This window comes from Dryobates pubescens, chromosome 35 (genome assembly GCF_014839835.1).
Source record: "Dryobates pubescens isolate bDryPub1 chromosome 35, bDryPub1.pri, whole genome shotgun sequence".
In the NCBI taxonomy this organism is placed as follows: domain Eukaryota; kingdom Metazoa; phylum Chordata; class Aves; order Piciformes; family Picidae; genus Dryobates; species Dryobates pubescens.
Genome location: NC_071646.1, coordinates 190,446 through 210,554, shown reverse-complemented (window position 1 = coordinate 210,554; position 20,109 = coordinate 190,446). Strand labels below are relative to the sequence as shown.

General features: G+C 58.4%; 1 protein-coding gene across 1 annotated transcript in view; it reads left to right on the top strand.

Moving 5' to 3' along the window:
• SCUBE3 (signal peptide, CUB domain and EGF like domain containing 3) overlaps positions 1-17,536 on the top strand; it is a 34,041-nt gene extending 16,505 nt beyond the window's left edge. The window contains exons 7-23 of the mRNA XM_054176466.1: positions 3,541-3,588; positions 8,136-8,252; positions 9,578-9,700; positions 11,074-11,190; positions 12,181-12,303; positions 12,807-12,941; positions 13,236-13,328; positions 13,403-13,519; positions 13,594-13,755; positions 14,144-14,347; positions 14,440-14,601; positions 15,175-15,342; positions 15,430-15,591; positions 15,807-16,004; positions 16,410-16,562; positions 16,739-16,818; positions 16,970-17,536. Coding sequence (XP_054032441.1) covers positions 3,541-3,588; positions 8,136-8,252; positions 9,578-9,700; positions 11,074-11,190; positions 12,181-12,303; positions 12,807-12,941; positions 13,236-13,328; positions 13,403-13,519; positions 13,594-13,755; positions 14,144-14,347; positions 14,440-14,601; positions 15,175-15,342; positions 15,430-15,591; positions 15,807-16,004; positions 16,410-16,562; positions 16,739-16,818; positions 16,970-17,119 — 2,312 coding nt within the window. The 3' untranslated portion in view covers positions 17,120-17,536. The remainder of the gene's footprint in view (positions 1-3,540; positions 3,589-8,135; positions 8,253-9,577; positions 9,701-11,073; positions 11,191-12,180; positions 12,304-12,806; positions 12,942-13,235; positions 13,329-13,402; positions 13,520-13,593; positions 13,756-14,143; positions 14,348-14,439; positions 14,602-15,174; positions 15,343-15,429; positions 15,592-15,806; positions 16,005-16,409; positions 16,563-16,738; positions 16,819-16,969) is intronic.
• Positions 17,537-20,109: the final 2,573 nt, after the last annotated feature.

The window sequence follows — 20,109 nt, the reverse complement described above, 5'->3', positions numbered from 1 at the left end:
TCTGGGGACAGGCGGGTTGTGCCAAGGTGTGGACAGCGGTCCCTGCCTCCCTCCATGCCGCTGGAGGGAGAGGGGTGAAGATGTCTCCATGCTAGAAATTGTCACTGTCAGCACTTGAGGAGGGATGTGGAGGGGACAGATTTGGCCATGGTGGTTGTTCAGACTCGGTCCCACAGGGCTGGGGCTCAGGAAGCGTTGTCTTGTGGGGGAAAAAAAAACAAACCCAAGCAACCTGACAAGGCACCCACCCCCAGCTGCCATGTGCTGTGTGTTTCAAGTTGTCAAACATCAGGCAGAGGTGGAGGATTTGCTGGTTTCATGAGCCCTGTGCTGCTGAGCAGCTGATTCGATTTAAGGAAATGTTACACTGAGAGCGTGATTAAGGCCACAAATTGCTTGAGACGTTTCAGTGCTTATTGCAAAAGAAGGAACTGAATTGGAGGAATTGAAAGCGAGGTTTTTGCTCCCTGTGACCCTGTTGTGCCTGAACAGAAAGCCCTGTGTGGCTTCCAAAGGTTTCAGCCTTGGGGCAAGCAGCAGAGAACCTTCAAACCCCTCTGCTCCTTGCCAGCTCAAGGGATGCTCAGGGCTGAGCCCTCCTGCCTGTCCCTTAACGTCCCTGCTGACACCCATCCTGCTTCCAGGATTCATCCCAGTCCCTCCTGGCTTGCAGCACTTTGTCCCCTCCATCCCCATGTTTTATCCCATGGCTTCTGCACCCCGTCCCGCACTCTGAGGACCTACCCGTGGGGTTGCTGTTGTGCCTGGGCAGGGAGCGCTCCTCCAAAGGGGAATTTGGGAGCCTGGGGTGCGTCAGGCCATGTGATCCTCCTGCACAGAGATCCTGGGGGGTCTGCTGCCAGTGCTGGGGTGAGGAGCTGGGGACATTTGGCACCGAAATGATGCTCTGGGCCAGCTGGGTGCAGGAGGTGGGAGAGCAGCTCTGGGAAGTGTCTCATGATTTGTGGGGTGCTGAGAGGGGTCCATATGCTGGAGTTCCTTGGCTCTAGAGGTGTGACAGTGGGATCTGGGGGTCTCCAAAACTGCCTATCCTCAGAGCCTTGGCCAAAATCTCCCACTTCATCCTGGCACCGTGCACTGTGTCTGCTGGTGAGGCATCTCACCTTCAAAGCTGGTAGGTTCCCCTGAGCTCTCCCCTCGCCCACTGTCCTGAGAGGAACCAAACACCACGACGGCACCGATCCCAAACCCACCGCCAGTGTCCTCTGCATCCCTCTGGACCGGCAAGCCTCCTCTCTGCAGGAAGGGGCCCGCCCGGCTCTCGTGTCCCCCGGGGATGCCCGGCCTCCAGCGCACTGCGGGAACACTGCGGGATTGTGCTCAGGCCGCTGGGAGCTGGCAGCCGCCCCGCAGGGATGCCCGGCCGGCAGATTTACGGCCGAGGTACCTGCTCGGGTATTTATAGCCACCCTTTCTTGTTTTACGGCCGGGGCTCAGCAAACAGCCCTTCCCGGTGCCCCCTCCACCGCCCCTTCCCCATTTCCTCTGAAATATTTCATTATTTCAAGGGGAATAAAGTTTCCAGCAAGGGGAAATGCAAACTCGCTCCCCGGGCCATGGGCTTTGAAATTGTACGCGGTGCGTTTGATGGCTGCCGGGACAGGCCCCCGGCCCAGGTTCCCTTCAGATCACACCACGCGGCAGGAAGCGCAGGCAGCCCCTCTGAGTGACAGCTTCATGAGGCCGCGGCCGCTGGATTTCATTTTTCCGCTTTTTATTGCTGCTTTTAAAAATGTGGATAATGAATAACATGCCTCTGAGCGAGGCAGGGCCAGCCCTAATGGCTCCCGACATGTCTGCAGGCTCGGGGGGGAGGGGGAGCCGGGGGGGGAGGCCGATGACCTCCGATATTTATATTTATGCTCCAAAAGCAGCCTTTTAAATTGCTTTTGCTTTTAAAAAAAGCACACAAAATGCCTCCCCCACCGCCCCCCCCACCAGCCCGGGGTGCAGCGCCCACGAGGAGTTGCAAACGGGGCTGTCGCAGGCCATGCAGATTTTGGCTTCCTGGGAGGATTTGCAAGCGAGGGCATCACTGCAGCCGCCTCTTGCCGTCATTCGGGGTGCAGCGAGGCCATTGCTGTCCCCCCGCTTGCGCCGAGCCCCCGGGAGGGGGTGGCTAGGGAGGAAATGTGATCAGATGAGAAGGAAACTAAACCCATCCCAAGTTTTATGGCTGGTTTCCTGACCCGTGCCCTGGTGGTTCGTGGTGTCCCTGCTGATGCTCCCCAGCCCTGTGAAGCCAGCGGCGCTGGGAGCAGGGCCGGCAATGGGGGATGTGCAGGACCCTGCTGCTGGGTCAGTGCTGGGGACACTGAAGGGACCGCAGTGTAGGAGGGTTCTGGGAAGGGAAAAGCAGGGCTCAAGGATACACCACGGGTGGCCATGAGCATGCCATGCAAGCTCCTCCACACACATCGACCTCCCCGAGGAGGACATGGTCCCTGCAGAGCCTCAGCACCTCATGTCCTGGCTGCTGAGTCCATCCTCTCACCCTGAGCCTCCCAGGACAGTGCAGGCACAGCCAGGGGCTGTTTCCCCTCTTTTCCCCTTTTGCCCTTCCCCCCTGCATGGACCCGTCGCTGTTTCTTGGGGATACCCTTGTCTCTGCTTGGTCGATGTGCCCCAAGCACCCCAAACCCATGCTCATCTGGGGGCTTTCCAGCTTCAGTCCAGGACAGCCATAGAGCTCAGGCCACATAAGAGAGCAAAAAGAAGTGCTGGGGTGCCTTGTGCCTCCCCAGAATGACCAGGGTGAAGGAGGGACATCTCCCAGCCATGTATGGCTGCTGCCAGGCAAGAGGCTCCATGGCAGGGCAAAGTTCAAGTTATTTTTTTGAGGCGATCCCCCAAAAGCAGTCCCTGGGTTAGGTTTTAGCACTGGTTTTGGGGTCTGCACCTTTGCCCAGGGTGCCCTCATCCCCTTCTTGGCCATTTATCCCCCTCAGGCTGTCATACTGTCCCTCGGGTGCTCAGCACCCCGGCACTGTGCCATGCCCCGCCAGGGCTCCCTGCACAACACACGGCTGAGGATGAGCAGCCCAAGTGCACCCAAGATCTGGGCTCACCGCTGGCTTGGCTGCCAAATCCAAGTGGTGCAAGTGCTTCACCTTCCCGAAGCCTGTGGCCGCGCAAGGACCCTCTTGGGGACTGCAAACTGCTGCGGCACAGCCGGGCAAGGCTGTGGTGGGGGCTCGGACTGGCCCCGGCTCCCCAGACTAACGCTGCACTAACGCTCCTCTGCGCGCTTCCTGCCGCTCCCCCGGGGCTCCGTGAAACTGCAGGGCGTTAGAGAGGCTGCGGGACACGGGATGCTGCAGACAGGGTGATGGAGGAGTCAAGAGCACCGGCCCCAAACCTCAGTGTTTGGCTCCTTTGGGAGGTGGGGAGAGAAAAAACCCGGAGGGAGAATCCGCACCAGGCTGGCAAGGCAGAGGAGCGGAGCTCGCTGCCGGGTGGCACCAGGCGAGCTCCTTGCTGGACACTGCTTCTAAATTGCTTTTTTATAATGTCAAACAGGGGAGAGACACTTCCAGCAACACGTTATCCTTGAGACGTTTTCTAATGGTAAATATCTTCATTCTCTCTATCTCTACGGAGGGGTCTAACCCTAGATGGTCTCTCACCTCGAGACCATAACCGGGCTCGGGGGGCTGAGCTGCCGCTAACCGCATGCCTCCCTAACCCTGCCCTGCTGCTGCTGCTTCCAACCCCCTCAGTGCAAGCCTGGCCTCGAGCTTGCTTCTGGAGACAGAAAAATAATCTCTCCCTGGCTGTGCTTGCATGAGGTGGGGGTTCTCACGTTGCTTTGATTGACCCAGCCCGGTGCAGGGGGTAACGATCCTCTTTCTAGGAGCTGTGGCAATGGTTATTCCCCCACCACTGCCAAGCAAGCCTAAGAAGAGCAAGTGGTGGGCAGCCAGCGGCTTGTGTGATGGGGAGAGGGATGTTCATGCCCATCTCTGTGCTGTGTGCTTCCAAAGTTACCCCCTCCTGGAGCCCACCCACGTGGGGACAGTCCCCTCTGTGGCTGTGGGAACATTCAGGACGTCCCAGGGCTGGCCCAGAAAGCCATGCTGAGAGGCTCCCCACCGAGAGCCGCAGCAAACTGCAAAGCCTTCATCGGGGTGAGCACCTCAGCTGCTTCCCCAAGGATTTCTCTGAACCCCTGTTGGGTCTCTAAGCCTTTCACCAAGGTAAGGTGACACCTCTGCTCCACTAACGAGGAAGTTGAGGCAGTCTGAAGGTGGCTGTTGCCTGCCGTGGAAATCTTCTTGATGAATCTGCTGGGTGCATGCAGACTCCTGCCTCATCCAGGAGGATTTGTGTGTGCGTGGAGTGGAGCACCGACAGCGGCTTTCGAGGGGCTCTGAGGAGGCTTTCTCCCAGGGGTGGGACAAGAGGGGACCCTCCCAGCTCTCTTTTGTCGCCGAGCTCCAGACAACCCAGCTGTAATCCCTCCAATTACCGGGCAATTATCTCCTTAGGCTTGTGGGATCCTGATCCCGCTGTGATTGCTGCTTCCCGGCAGCTGGAGGCGAAGCCGGAGCGTGTGTGGGCAGGGTGCTGCGGGGGCAGGGGCATGGGCATGGACTCCATTGCTGCCCTGGTGATGGGTGCCGAACAGAGTAAGGTTTTCCATGGTGTGGTGATCGGGAAGTGAGAACAGAGCCGGGACGGAGGAGGCTGGGAAAGACCCTGTGCGTGTGCGTCTGTCTGTGTCTGTCTTTCTGTGTGCGCAAGCTGCTTTGTCTTCACCCTCCCCGAGCGACGGAGGCCTCTCCAAAGCCCTGTGTGGCTTGGGTGAGTCACGCCAGGCTGGGAGCAGCCCCCGGGCTGCCGGCACCTATGAACAGTGTTGCTCGCCCAGGCCCTGTTCCAGCGCCTGGCCCTGTGCCGCCGGACGTCAGCTGCATCACAGGTACCCCAGCAGCCCCTTCCAAGCTCTTTGCGAGCTTGGGACGTGGGTTTGTGGCGATGCTCCAGCCCTGCTGGCTCAGCTCCCACTCCGTGCACGCCCCAGGCAGTGGCCGCATTCTGCACGGGACGAGTAGGGCTGACTTTATGTCTCAGATGAAATTCCTGAAGGTGCAAAGGGGCTGGAAGGGGAGCTGGGTGCTGCTGGAGGAGGCTGTGAGCATGGTGAAGCAGAGAGAGCAGCTGCTTCTCTGGCACCATTATCCCACCCAAAGCAGCACCCACGCCAAGCCCATCGTCTCATCTCGACGGTGACCCTGCGAATGCTCCCCGGGCTGCTTCTGCATCAGCTGCAGGAACAAAGGACGGCGCTAAATAATTCATGGCGCTCCCAGAAAGTTTGCCTTCGGCTTTTTGCTCCAGCGCCTCGGGGAGGCGACGGCCCCAGGGAGGACCTGGCTGGAGGGATATACTCAGAGCTCCCTCCCTTGCCGTTCGGTTTTGTCATTGTGCTGGCTACTAATTGCATAAAAAGGTCCCTTTTGTTCTCTTATTATGGGACATCATAAAAATAGCAGCGGCAAGACGAGCACAGAGCGATCCCAGCTCCCTCACCCCGCGGCGAATGGTTGGATGGTTCAGTCATTCCCACCCCATGCGACGCTTGCAAAGAGCGGGAGAACCTGGGATTTGCTCTTTCCAAGGAATTTCTTCAAGGCATTTTCATCTCGGGTTCCTTGAAGCCCAACTGCCTCATTTATCCAGGCAGCCAGCCTTCTGAAAGGAATATTTTATTATCCTTTGTGAACAATTTAATGCACTTCAGCCCATTGTTCTGGTGGTTAGGGCTGAAATTGAGGACTGATCTCACAGGGAAGCTGTCAAGCTGAAAATGCTTCATTTAAATTAGTGTCCCTTCTAGTCCTACCAGCAGCAGCTGACTTTGATAATCCTGCAATAATTAGCTGCCTTTTTTTTCCACACTGGGCTGTTTGGTTTTTTTCTTTTTCCACTGGTGCTGCCTCTCTGTGTGTTTGTGCTCTAATTAGACCAGGTGTTTCTCCAATTAGCTGTGACACTGGTGCCCGAGTGGTGGGTGACTGCTGGGGACTTGTGGCATGGGGTCCCTCGTGGTTTTGAGGCTTGGTGGCAGTGAGGGGATTGGGACACCACCACCCCCCTCCCCCCCCCCCCCCCCCCAGCATCCCACTGGGTACCAGGGCTTTGCACCTGCATCCCCAGGGAGCTGCATCCCCAGCAGCACTCAGTTCTGTCTGCCTTTTGCACAGCAACTGCTGTAACTCTGTCCCCTGGAAATGAAATCCCTCCTCGCTGGAACTGCCAAAGCAGGGCTCCACCAGACCTTGTTTTCAAGGGACACACGGCATGGGGGCTGAACACGGCAGGACTAATCCCACAGAGCTGCTTTTCCCTCTGTCAGCTGAAAAGCATTTCAGGAACAGAAAGCCTCCCTGCAGCCACCTCCGCCTTTCCCAGCACCCCAAGTGGCAGCTGTGGCGTAACAGGCAGCGACTCTGCCCACACACCCCTGCCTGTAACCCTGGCCTTGTCCTCCTTGGCATGATATTGAGGGGCTGCAGCAGGTCCAGAGAAGGGCAACGAAGCTGGGTAAGGGTCTGGAAAACAGGGCTGGGGAGGAGCAGCTGAGGGACCTGGGCTTGTTCATCTTGGAGAAAAGGAGGCTGAGGGGAGACCTCATTGCTCTCTATAGCTCCCTGAGAGGAGGCTGGAGCCAGGTGGGGGTTGGTCTCTTCACCCTGTATCAGGTGACAGAAGGAGAGGAAATGACCTGAAATTGTGCCAGGGGAGGGTTAGGTCAGACATGAGGAACAATTTCTATGCTGTGGTCAGGGATTGGAACAGGCTGCCCAGGGAGATGGTGGAGTCACCATTGCTGGAGGTGTTCCAGAAAGGTGTGGCCCTGCCACTTGGGGCCATGGTTTGGTGGCCATGGGGATGTTGGGTTGATGATTGGGATGGATGATCTCACAGGGCTTTTCCAACCCAAACAGTTCTGTGATTCTGTGACTGCCTGAAATTAATAGAACGTCTTCTGATGAGGGAATGGGGCTGCCCCATCCCCTTTCTGCCTTAGAGGCAGATACTCAGGACATCAGAGCAGGCTGTTGGAAGGTGGCAGGGTTGTGCTGAGTTTGGATGCTGGACTGGGAAATCTTGATGCTTTTTCCTGCCTTAGTGCTGCCTGCAATCTGGGTGAATCACACAGGCCCTTACTTCACCTCCCTAATCTCCAGGGAGCAGCACCTGGGTGTGTAGCAGGGTGATGGGAAAGGCAATGAGTGATGGGTTCTCTGGTGGGAGATGCTGTGGGATCACCTCCATCCCTGGAAAGGTGATGGAACAGCTCATTCTGGAGGTCACCTTGAAGCATGTGGAGGAAAATAAGCTTATCAGTAGTCAGCATGGATTCATGAATGGCAAATGCTGCTTGACCACTCTGATGGCCTTAGGTTGGTGGTGTGACTGGCTTAGTAGGTGTGGGGAGATCAGTGAGCACTGTCTACATCAGCTTCAGCCAGGCTTTTGATGTTGTCTCCCATAACATCCTTCTAGGGAAGCTTAGGAAGTGTGGGTCAAATGTGTGGGCAGTGAGGGGGGCTGAGAACTGGATGAAGGGCAGAGCTCAGAGAGTTATGATCAGTAGCGCAGGGTCTGGTTGTAGGCCTGCAGCCCATGGTATTCCCCACGGGTCAGGACTGGGTCCCACCTTGTTTAACACCTTCATCAATGACCTGGGTGAAGGGACAGAGTAGACTCTCAGCCAGTTCACTGATGACACCAGATTGGGAGGAGTGGCTGACACCCCTCAGGCTATGCTGCCACGCAGTGAGACCTGGCCAGGCAGAGGGGAGATCATGAAGTTCAACCAGGGCAAGTGTAGGGTCCTGGCCCTGGGGAGGAACAACCCCCTGCAGGTGAGGGGGGACCTGCTGGGAAGCAGCTCTGAGGAGAAGGAGCTGGGAGTGCTGGGGGACCTCATGACAGCTGCACCAAAAGCCAAGCACAGTTTTGGGGGCTCTACGAGGAGGCTGGCAGCAGCTGCCTGTCCTAGGCTGCTGTATGGGAATGTCTGGGTGGTGTGGGGCCATCTGGGTGGTGTGACCCTCACCCAGCCTTTGAGGGTCTGCTCCCTCACCCCTCTGTCCCCTCTGCAGAGACCTGTGCTGTGAACAATGGGGGCTGTGACAGCAAGTGTCACGACGCGGCTACAGGCGTTCACTGCAGCTGCCCCATGGGCTTCATGCTCCAGCCTGACAGAAAAACCTGCAAAGGTAGGTGGGTGCCAGGGGGGCTGGGGTCTTCGATGGATGAGGCCTTGAGCAACCTGATCTAGTGGTAGGTGTCCCTAGGGGCCCATAGTGGGGGAGTTGGAACTGGATGATCTTGAAGGTCCCTTCCAACCCAAACCACTCTGTGATTCTATGACTCTATGGATTTGAGGTGCAGGAGTCCCTCTGTGATCATTGTCCAGCCAGGTCTAAGCACTGTGTCCCACCTAGGGGAGGACACCATAAGGTGCCTCTGCACATGGTCCCCCAACATCCCCATCCACCTGCCTCTTCAAGGGGGAGCACACCAGACTGGTTACCTCAAACCTTCTCCCACTGTGGGCAGGAGGACACCATGACCCCAGGGCTGGCTGGTGCCTGTGTTGTGTCTTTTAGCAGCTGCAGGAACTTGATCCTGGTTGAAAGCAAAGCCTAGCCTGCTGCTGGCTGCCTGTCTACCTGCGGACTGCTTCCAGAGACTCCTTGCCCCTCTTATTTTATCAGAGCATCCCCTGCCCCAGCTTCTCCAATTCTGCAGTTTCCAGGAAGGAGCAATAACCTGGAGCCACGTCCCTTGTGTCTGGGGGGTTTATTACTCCTGGTTTACAACTTGCTCCCTCACAGTCATAAAAAGAAAGCCCTAGAGAGGCAGAGCTGGCACTGGGGGATGGAGGGGCAGGGAAGGAGACTGCCTCTTCCTGGTCTCTTTCCATTTTACAGGTCATTTCCTAGCAATAAATGTTGTGATTAATGGAAGAAGGCAAGAAAGCCCAAACACAACCAAAAAACACCAAGTCCCAGCCTCTTCCCAGGTTTTTGGGGCTGTTTGCAGTTCTTCTGCATCATCATGTTTAGCTTTGTTGGTGGCAGGAAGGAGATGGCAACAGACAGGGGAGGGTTGGAAAGTTGTCGTTGAGCTGAGCAGCTGGTTTTGAAGGAGCTTTCCCCTTCTGCCTTGCTCCTGGTCCTTAAATGTACCCTCCAGCCCAAACCTGGGACTCCACACCCTCTGGCTTGGTGCTTTCCCCCAACCTCAAGGCCCTTTTGGAGACCCTGACTCCTGGTTTTGCTCCCAGAGATGCAGAGGTAAACGTTTTGCACAACTTCCAAGGGCAGTGGAGCCCAGGAGCCTTCCCCATGGTCCTGCTCTGGCTCCCCAAATACACCCAGATAAAACCAGCAGCCACGTTCCTCTGGTGACCACCAGAGCCCAAAGGAGTTTCCTGTGTGCTGGCTCCTGGTGGGAATGGGATCCAGAGGGGAGTGCCCTGCTCTTCCCAGCTGAGCATCCCAGCCAGGGTGTGACACATGTGCCCTGTCCCCACCAGACATCGATGAGTGCCGGCTCAACAACGGTGGCTGCGACCACATCTGCAGGAATACTGTGGGCAGCTTTGAGTGCAGCTGCAAGAAAGGCTACAAGCTGCTCATCAACGAGAGGAACTGCCAAGGTAAGGGGCTGTGGGACCCTGTCACCCTGCCTGGGGACATCGCCTTGTCCTGTCATCCCCTGGCTGCTGCTGGCCCTGTTCCCCTTTGTTCCCCTCTGGACCATGTTCATTCTTTGGGGCATAAGTGGTGGATCTGGGTTCTGGTCTGGGCCTTAGCCCTTTGGTCTGCAGAGCTGGGCTGTTGTCTCAGCCCTACTCCTGAGCAGGGCACTTCTGGGCTCTTCTCACAGCAGAGTTACAGCCTGCAGAGGTGAAGCCCTCCCACCTTAGGGCTAAGATGATGGTCACGATTTCCCCTGCATCCCCAATGACATGGGACTCAGCTCTGCCTGGGCACAGGGAACATCCCACCAGCAGCCCTGGCACCAACCATACCAACCAGCACAGGACCATAGATTCTGCTCCAGAACACCTGTGCCAGGGGACCAGGGACCTCAGCAGCACCTCATGTGTCTGGGAAGGGCACCTGGAACTCAGCACCCACCCTGGCACCTCTGCTGCTCTGCTTTATTGCACAATTCTTTTGCTGGGCATCCCACAGCAGCAGGGCCCTAGCTCCCTGCTGAAGCGCTGGCACTAGCACCTTCCTTCCCTCCCATCCTTCCCAGGTGAAGGGAAGAGCAGCAGGACATGGCCTGTCTTGCCTCTCCCTGCCCCATGGCAGGGTTTGGATCATGCCCTGCTCAGGGACATGCAGTTTTTGTGAGCCATGGAGGCAGAGCAAGGATTCCAGCGGCTTTTGCAAAAGGATTCCTCCTTCCTCCATCTGTCGGAGGGCAGGAACAAAGTGGGGAGATGCATCCTGCTTACTCTGGAGGGAGCTCGCTGCTCCACATGGCTTTTTCCACCTTTTTCTCCCTCTCCCAACACCCTCCTGCACACCCCACCTAAAGCCAAAGCTGGCTTAAAAGACCCAGCAGGTCTCTGAGCCATGCCACGGGGAGCACAGGGCTCTGCACCCCACGCCCAAGGCTGGCACATGGGTGTGCGTGAGCCACACTGCTGCCTCTCCAGAGCGCGGGGCTGCTGCGCTGCGGGGCTGCTGCGCTGCGGGGCTGCTGCGCTGCGGGGCTGCTGCGCTGCGGGGCTGCTGCGCTGCGGGGCTGCTGCGCTGCGGGGCTGCTGCGCTGCGGGGCTGCTGCGCTGCGGGGCTGCTGCGCTGCGGGGCTGCTGCGCTGCGGGGCTGCTGCGCTGCGGGGCTGCTGCTTTCATCTCCGTCCAGGTTCTGCGCTGCCGGGAGTCTGACGTGAGCGCAGCAATTAACTTAATGAAGCCTACGGAATGATGCTCAAACCCGCTGGGGAGAGTTCTTGCGCCCGGGGCTGCCCCTCCACCGTGCCAGCCCTCACCTCTCCCTCTTGACTTTCCTCCAGACATTGATGAGTGCTCCTTCGACCGGACCTGCGACCACCTCTGCGTCAACACCCCCGGCAGCTTCCAGTGCCTCTGCAACAAGGGCTACACGCTCTACGGGCTGACCCACTGCGGAGGTGGGGCTATTGGGGGGCTGCGGGGGGGGGGGGGGGGGGGGCTGCCGTCACCGCCCTGCCGGGCTAGGGTCCTGAAAGAGGCATAGGAAGCACCCGGGGATGGGGCAGCCTCACAGCATGGCTGCTGCAGGACCCCTGGGCATCCCACTCACCGCAAGGGCCCCTGGAGAAGGGCGGGTTCCCCTTGTACCCCAAGCTGGGGCCAGGAAGGGAGGGGGTTCACAGCCGGCCTCTGGTGTCTGCAACATCAAACAGAGCGACAGGAACAGTTTGCGACTTGTCTGCGTCGGGGGAGAGGGAGAAATCCCCGGTGCTTTTGGCAGGGAGCTGAGATGGGATGGGAGGGGGAACATCAAAAGGGTTTGATTTCAGTTTCACAAGCAGATAGCTCCCAAGGGCGGGGGCGTGCAGCGCCTTGGGAAGAGGGCAGGCAGATGAAACAGGTTAGGGGGGGAGGGCGGTTCGCTGGAGCGTGTGGCGGGCAGCGGTGCCGGCAGCCTGGGGACACAGAGGCGTGAGGCTGAGTGCACCTCCACCACCTGGCTGGCAGGGGTCGGCGGGTGACCCTCCTCATGATCCCCAGTGTGCAGCCATTGTGAGCCAGTGCGGTCCCCGACGTGCTCTCAGTGTGACCCCGCAGAGGGGTTACCAGCTCCCACTGATGCTCCCAAGAAGGGTGCCAGGCAGGAAAGGTGTTTGTGGGGCAGCTCTACCCTGACTGCTCCGTGGCAGACCTGGGGGATCGATTCCCTGTTTCGGGCTGGGACAGAGGGCCCCTGCTGTGGGGAGAGGGCTACCATCTGAATTTGGCTGCTAACTGCTTCCATGTGCCTGAGGCATGGCTGGGGTGCACATCCTCCATCTCTGCTGGCACAGGCAGTGCAATTTATCCATCCAGAATGAGAGCCTAGGGACAAGGCAGGGATTTGATGTCAGAGCCAGGGAGGTCCTGCTGCCCCTCACCCACCACCTGTCCCTTCTTCCCCACAGACATTGATGAATGCAGCATCAACCGAGGTGGCTGCAAATTCGGCTGCATCAACACCCCTGGCAGCTACCAGTGCACCTGCCCTGCAGGCTGCAAGCTGCACTGGAACAAGAAGGACTGCACAGGTAGGGGGCAGGGCACCATGGCTGGCAGCACTCCAGAAGCCCCATGGCCCTTTGGCACTTGGGGATATTGGGATTAAGGGCAGGGCAGGGGGACCAGGGAGGTGCTTGTCCTCTGTACTGGGCACTGGTGAGGCCACACCATGGGCGTTTTGAGGGGCTGCTTCTGCTTGGGACCCCACATCCATCTCAATGTGTCTGGATGAGAAGTGCTGTAAGGTCTTGCCCTGCTCCCTCTTCTCCCCTTGCCTGTGGTCCTCTAATTTTCTCAGCTGTGTTTGTGCCAGCACATGTCCTGCAGGAGCTGTTTTCATGCCTCCCCTTCACTGGGGAAAGGCTGACCCCAAAATCCCAGCAGTGCCATCTCACATCTTAGAGAGGAGCTGGAGAGGTTGGCACCCTCTCCTCCCTGGTGAATCTCACCATGACCTGGGAAGGTGCAGGGGTCCCTTGTGGGTCTCCAGGCTGTGCCAGCCACAGACATCCCCACTTGTCATCAGCAGCAGCAGGCACGTGTCCCTCAGACCTGCTGAAATGCCTGCCAGGGTCAGTGCCACCACGGGCCACACTCACCTGCAACAAGACAGGCAAGAAGGACAGCTGTGCCCTCACCTGTGCCACCAAGGCCCGCTTCCTGCCAGGTACCAGCACCAGAGGGGGGGGTCCCCATTTCTCTGCATGGCCCAGACTGGGAGGGGGAGAGGAGCAGCTGGATGGGAAAGGTGCAGAGCACCCAGGGAGTGGCTGGGATGAAGGAGCGAGGTGATTTCTCAGGGGATTCATCATTCGGTGTCGATCCTCAGGATGGGCTCCTGGGGCAGGATCCCCATGGCAGGCTGCTGGGCAACATTGCCCTAGCTTGCAGCAATGAAGAGCATCACATGGACTGGGTGGCAACCCCAGCATCCTTCATGTCCTGCTCCTCCATCCCACAGAGTCCGAGAGCAGCTACACAGTGAGCTGTGGGACCCCTGTCCTACGGCAGGGTGCCCAGCAGAGACCTGCCAACAGCAGCCAGCAGTGCCTCGGTAAGGGGGCTCTGGGGTGCCTAGGGCCAGGCTGCCCCATGCTGGGGTTGTTGAGCACCCACTTTTCCTTTTAGAGACTGCTGCTGCCCCAGTCAAGCAGAAGGCTTCCTTCAAGATCAAAGATGCCAAGTGCCACCTGCACCCACGGGCCAAGGGCAAGCAGGATGAGGCCGGGAAGGCTGGACTGCAAGGTGAGGTGTGCTGGCTGGGAGGGCAGTGGGGATGCCCATCCCTGGGGTGCTGACTTGTCCCCTGCCACATGCAGGCAGCTCGGCACCTTGCTCTGACTGCCAGGTCACCTTTGTCAACCTCAAGTGCGACTCATCCAAGAAGGGGAAGGGTCGCCGGGCTCGCAACTCCTCTGGCAAGGAGGTGACGCGCATCACGCTGGAGTTTGAGGCAGAGATCAAGGCAGATGAGATCACAGGTGGGCATGGCGCTGGTGGTGGGACAGGGGGACAGTGGTAGGACCAGAAGGATGATGATGGGACCTGGGGCACAGTGGTGAGACCAGAATGTTGGTAGTGGGACCTTGGCAATGGCGGTAGGGGCAGTGGTGTGACCAGTGAGGGGATGGTGCTTGGACTGTGGGGTATGGTGGTGGTACCAAAAGGACAGTGGTGGAACCAGGGGTGGATGGTGGTGGGACCATCCCCATGCCATGTCCATGCAGCAGGGAGAACCAAACCAGTCTTCATCCCACAGTGGACCAGAGGGATGTGTTGACAGCTTTTGGGAGGTGGTTTTAATCCTGCTGGGTTTCCCTCTGCATGCCTCCCTCCTTCCTGCACGCCCATTGCCCCCTGTGCCCCCAGCCAGCTGCAGCCTGCACTGCCTGCGGCAGAGAGTGGAGAAGAAGCTGAAGTCGGCCATCAAAGCCCTGAAGAAATCCATCAACCAGGAGCGCTTCCTGCTGCGCTTCGCGGGGCTGGAGTACGAGCTGGCCAGGAAACTGAGTGTGGCCCCAGAGGGCCAGGAGAGCTGCGGGCCCGGCCAGCAGCGCCTGGGCAGCAAGTGTGGTAAGGAGCATCATGGGGTGGGGGACCGGCTGCGTTCCCCCGGCGGTGACTTCCCTCTTGCCACAGCACTGACGTCCCCCCCCGGCTCTCAGTTAGCTGCTCGCAGGGAACCTTTTACCACGGGCAGATGGAGCAGTGCGTCCCCTGCCCCCCCGGCACCTTCCAGGAGAAGGAGGGGCAGCTCTCCTGCGACCTGTGTCCCCGCGGTGACGCTTTTGGACCAGTGGGAGCCACCAACATCACCGGCTGCACGGGTAAGGGGACAACGGAGTGGGACTGGGAGTGGTGGGTCCAGGGCTGCAACCTCAACTACCAGCCCCTGTCCAGAAGAGGTGAAAGTCCTGTTGGGATGGGACGAGGAGTGGTGGTTTGAAACAAGAAGAGATTCAGACTGGAGAGAAGGAAGACATGTTTGGCACTGAAGGTGGTGAGACCCTGGCCCAGGTTGCCCAGAGAGGGGGGAGATCCCCCATCCCTGGAACCATTCCAGGCCAGGTTGTTTGGGGCTCTGAGCAGTTTGCTCTAGTTGGGGGCAGGGGCTTGCACTGCATGGGCTTTACAGGTGATGCTATTTTGGGGCACTTATCATCTAGAGGGGACCCCGGGAAGGGCAGCACTTGCTCTGGATATGTTGATGCTGCCAAGGCTGGTGGGGAGAAGAGCCAAGCATGGGGCAGGAGAGCCCTGGGATGCCAGAATGGTAGCAGCTTAGCAGCTGCAGTGGAATTGTGAGCTCTAGGCAAGCAGTTGGATCTGATGATCTCAAAGGTCTCTTCCAGCCTCAGCAGTTCAGTGATTCAGTGACTGAGTGATGCCTGTGCCTGCAGGTCAGTGTCCCCCCGGCCAGCACTCGGCTGATGGCTTCAAGCCCTGCCAGCCATGTCCCCGTGGGTCCTACCAGCCCGAGGTGGGGCGGGCACTCTGCTTCCCCTGTGGTGGGGGGCTGAGCACCCGCCACGAGGGAGCCACCTCCTTCCAGGACTGCGACACCAAAGGTAAGGCAGAGCTGGCCACAAGGAGATGGGCACCCGTCAGGGCCATGCTGAGGGCTGACGCAGCCTCCTTTGCTCTCTGCCCTGCAGTGCAGTGCTCCCCCGGGCACTACTACAACACCAGCGTGCACCGCTGCATCCGCTGCGCCCTGGGCAGCTACCAGCCTGATTTCAGGCAGAACTTTTGCATCACCTGCCCTGGCAACACCACCACCGACTTCGATGGCTCCACTTCCGTGTCCCAGTGCAAAAGTAGGGGAGCTGTGCTGTGCTGCAGGGGGACCCTTTCTCAAAAGTGTTTAAAAATCCCTTAAAATAGGAGTTGGGGTCGTTTCTCTGCATTCAAGTATGGGGGGGTGCATGATGCAGTGCTAACAGAGCACTGCCCACCTTGCTCAGTAATCCCCTCCCCGTCCCAGTGCCCATGCCACCGGTGCCCAGCTGAGCCAGTTCTCCCTGCCTTGCAGACCGGCAGTGTGGGGGGGAGCTGGGCGAGTACACAGGTTACATCGAGTCCCCCAACTACCCGGGCAACTACCCTGCCAACGTGGAGTGCACCTGGAACATCAACCCCCCGCCCAAGCGCAAGATCCTCATCGTGGTGCCTGAGATCTTCCTCCCCTCCGAGGATGAGTGTGGAGACGTCTTGGTCATGCGGAAAAACTGTAGGTAACCGAGCGGCTGTGGTGCTGGTGGCTGGGGGAGGAAAAGGTGGAGGAAGGAAGCCACGTTCCCAGGGGGCAGGAGGAGACTTTTGGGAATGGGGTGAGCCAGAGGGATCCACCTCATCCTGCCACCTCGGGATCCTGCTGGGCAGGGGTGATGTGCATGGGCTGGGCTTCACACGTGGGTCTCAGCACTCATCCTGGGGGTCAAAAGCCCCATTTGGAGCTTTCCAGAGCAAGGAAGGAACAACAGCACCCCTGGTACATAAGGTCAGGCAGAGCTCAGCTTCAGTGAAGATGGGCAGCCCCCATCCCTGGTACCTTAAGCCCTGAGCACTTAAGCACAGTAAGGCTGGAGGTGGCCCTGCTGATGGGCACCCAGCATCAGGCGGCCCTCGCCCGCAGCCTCCCCATCCTCCATCACCACCTACGAGACGTGCCAGACCTACGAGAGGCCGATCGCTTTCACTGCTCGCTCCCGCAAGCTGTGGATCAACTTCAAAACCAGCGAGGCCAACAGCGCCCGCGGCTTCCAGATCCCCTACGTCACCTACGACGGTGAGCATGGGGCAGGAGGGGACACCATCCCGGTATGCCGGTGCCCCTTTGCTCTGTTCGGGACCCAGGTCACACCCTGATCCACACCTTTTGTGTATGTGAGGGGGACAGGGACCAGAGGTCTGGGGACAAGTGCCAGCTGGTATAGTGACTGTGGTTTTCATCTGGCTTTGCAGAGGACTATGAGCAGCTGGTGGAGGACATCGTGAGGGACGGCAGGCTCTATGCCTCTGAAAACCACCAGGAGATCCTCAAGGTGAGTGAGTCCCCACCGGCTCCTTGCTGCCTGGGGCTCTGGGCGCTTGCAGCATGCAGGAGCATCCTTAGGGTGTGCCCTAAAGCCTCCCTATGCTTGTGGCCACCGCGGGGGAGCAGAGAGTGGGATGGTGACCCAAATCCCCCTGCAGGACAAGAAGCTGATCAAAGCTTTCTTCGATGTGCTGGCGCACCCCCAGAACTACTTCAAGTACACGGAGAAGCACAAGGAAATGCTGCCCCGCTCCTTCATCAAACTCCTCCGCTCCAAAGTCTCCAGCTTCCTCCGGCCTTACAAATAGCCCCCGGGCCGCCCCGCAGCCAAGGCAGCCCTCTTCTCCCTTCCTCCTCCTTTCCGGTTTTCTCCTCCCTCCTCTCGGCTCCGGCAGCACCGGCACCTCTCGCCCCGCAGACGTCCGCCCGACGTTTCTCCGGTGCTCCCCACAAGCCGTACCCCTCGCTGTGGGGGGAAGCTCCGGTCTCATCCGGCCGCCGACGAAGTCGCTCCTCTCTTACGAAGCAGCTTCTGCACCATAGGAACCTGAAGCGCTGATCCTGTCACCATCCTGTGCCCAACCTTTGGCTTCCTTTACGCCAGGTCTGTCCCACTTCCCCGGTGCCACTGCCTGCCTTGGACACGTGGGGGAGGTCATCGTCCTCCCAGCCCACGGGGCTGGTGCTGGCTGCAGCCCTGCCGAGCGCTGTGGTAGAGGAGCGCAAGAAGGTAATGCCGCGCCTGGGCCGTGGTGTCGGCGTCACGTTGCAGAAAAAGAATTTTTTGGGGAAAAGAATTTCGCAGAAGCAGAGCTGATGAGAAGGGAGACGGAGAGGAGAGCTCAGCAAAGCCACCGGCCAGCAGCAGCCATGGTGGCTGCCGCGCTGGCGCTGGGAGGGAAGAGCAGCCAAGCCACGTTCCGCAAGAACAATGCCTGGCTGCACGGGAGGAAAGAGGCAGCGAGGAGGACTTTCAGCAGGGTTCGTTTGGATTTTGTGTTCCCCACCCCCCCGCCCCAGACACTTGTGCCCAGAAACCAGACTTTCTTACAAGCTCTGCCAAAGAGTAACTTGGAAAAGCAGCTTTGTGAAGAGCAGGAGTAAATGTTTGTGCACTAGGATATCCTCCTTTCTACCTTCTTCGTATCTATTAAGTGCAATCATTTGAGTCTTCTTTATATTATTTAGAGGGAAGTTGTGGTTTTGGTTGGCTTTTTTGTTTGGTTGTTTTGGGTTTGTTTGGGGTTTTTTTTGGTTGGGTTTTTTGTTTGTTTGTTTGTCTGTTTTACTAGAACAGCAATATTTATACCTGCCTGAGAGACGAGAATGTGTTTGTAGCAAACACAGCAGCCACCCACCCAAAGCAAACCCCGCCCCGGGCCACTGCTGCCTGCTGGGCTGCCTCTTTCCAGGCCTTGCAACCTGTTCTGCCACGTTTGTCCCACATGAGTCCCCTGTGTGGTGAGCAGATGGTGCCTCTCCTGCTCGGCGTGTGAGTGATGGGGTGAGTTCGTGCAGGTGGTTTGAGGTGGCTCAGGCCGTTCATGGAGGACATGGAGCAGCTGGGGTGGCTGTGTGAGCTTTTGGGGTGACCCACCCTGGACTGGGGATTGTTCAAGCCCTGTTGTGTGGAAGATGCCTGACTTTGTCCCCATCACCTGCTTGTTGCAAATGGTTTTGCTTCTGGGGGCATACTTGAAATCTCTCCCCCAGGTAGGGAGGTCCCTGGGGCAGAGCCGTCCCTCCCTGGCTCAGGGGGAGCTTTGTGCCTCTAAGTTTCTTCGGGTGCTTTTGGCTGTGTCCCTCCACCTGTGCCTGTCCCTGTGCTGTGGTAGCCCCTCCACAGGGAGCAGGATGTGGCTCTCAGGTGGGATCCCATCATGCCACCCCCCCCTTTCCACTGCCACTTGCCCTCCCCTAGCATCATCTTTAGACACAGCTGGGAGCGATGGCCAGTTGGATATCACAGAGGGGTTTATCCCCTTCATGTGGCCAGGCAGGCCCCCTGGGGACAGGCAACTGATGCCACTGGTTAGCTCTCGTCCTCTTCCACATGCCTTGCTTCCTTTCTAGCCCTGCCACCAGCTCTCAGCTCTCACCTACCTTCACCTTCATCCCCATCTCCATCCTCTCAAAGACCTGGAGAGGCCAGGACTAAATGTGGTGGCCTTGCCTACAGCATTCCTCTTGGCAGGTCCCCTCCCATCCCAGCTTGTCTTTTGCTGTCCCTTTGACCACATCTGGGGCAGACCCTGCTCTTAGCGAACCAATTAATTTACTGCTCTGCACGTGCCCCCGAGGTCAGTCCCTGCTGAAAGCAGGAGGCAGCTGCTCCCTCGTGTCCTCCCTCCTCAATCCCTGCTGCTCCAGCAACCCCCAGAGCCGCTGTGGGGCTCTGTCTGGGGCTGTGGTCTGGGTGAGCTGGCAGAGGAGGGGTGAGGTTTGTCCCCAGGACGGCTGGAAAAGTCTGTCCTGATCCATCCCAGCTGTGGACTTAGCCCTCCTGCCGCCCGGCTCCCAGCCCCTGTGGAAGCTGCACAGCTGCAGCCTGAGCTGTTTGTCACTCCGACGGTGCCTGAGCAGCTGCTCTGATGCACAAAAGCTGTCGTAGGGATTTGGGGGTTATTGCCTGGGGGCAGTCACAGCAGAGCAGTGACCCTTGTAAAGGTCTTTCTTATTTAGAAGATAAAAATCATCCAGGAATGACCAACCCTGGTGTGAGGCAGCCAAGGATTTGTCCCTCATCACCTTGCTCAGAGGAGTTAATTAATTCTCTGTGATTTAGCTGTGGGGCTGCTGTTACTGCAACCTTGCTGAGACCAAGGCCCCCAGACCCTTGAGGTGTCCTGGCTGTCACTGCACCCACCACCTCCCCTCCATTCCAGCAGGTTTGGGAGGGTGAGGTGAGCAGCACCTTGCTGGCCAAAGACACCAAATAGCTCAAATACCTTCCCCCCCGAAAAGCCCAGGGGACCACCAGAGCCACCCAACTGCAGCTCAACTCCTCTCTTCCCCCAGCCCCTCCCTCAGAAAGGGTTTGAAAGGCTGAAAACCACAGCACCAGCCCCCCCCCCCCCCCGCTGTACTGAGTATCTGGAGGTGAGGAAGACGAAGGAGGGTCGCTGGGATTTGCTCTTTTGGGGCTCTTTTCATGTTGGGACATTTCTCCCTGCCTCTTGAAGCAGGCCATGACTTGCCACCTCCAGCAGAAACGGTTCAAGCAATGAAAGATGTAGTTCATGAAGTTATTTGCACTTGATTAAAAAGGAAAGAAAATGTATCTGAACATTGTAAAAAA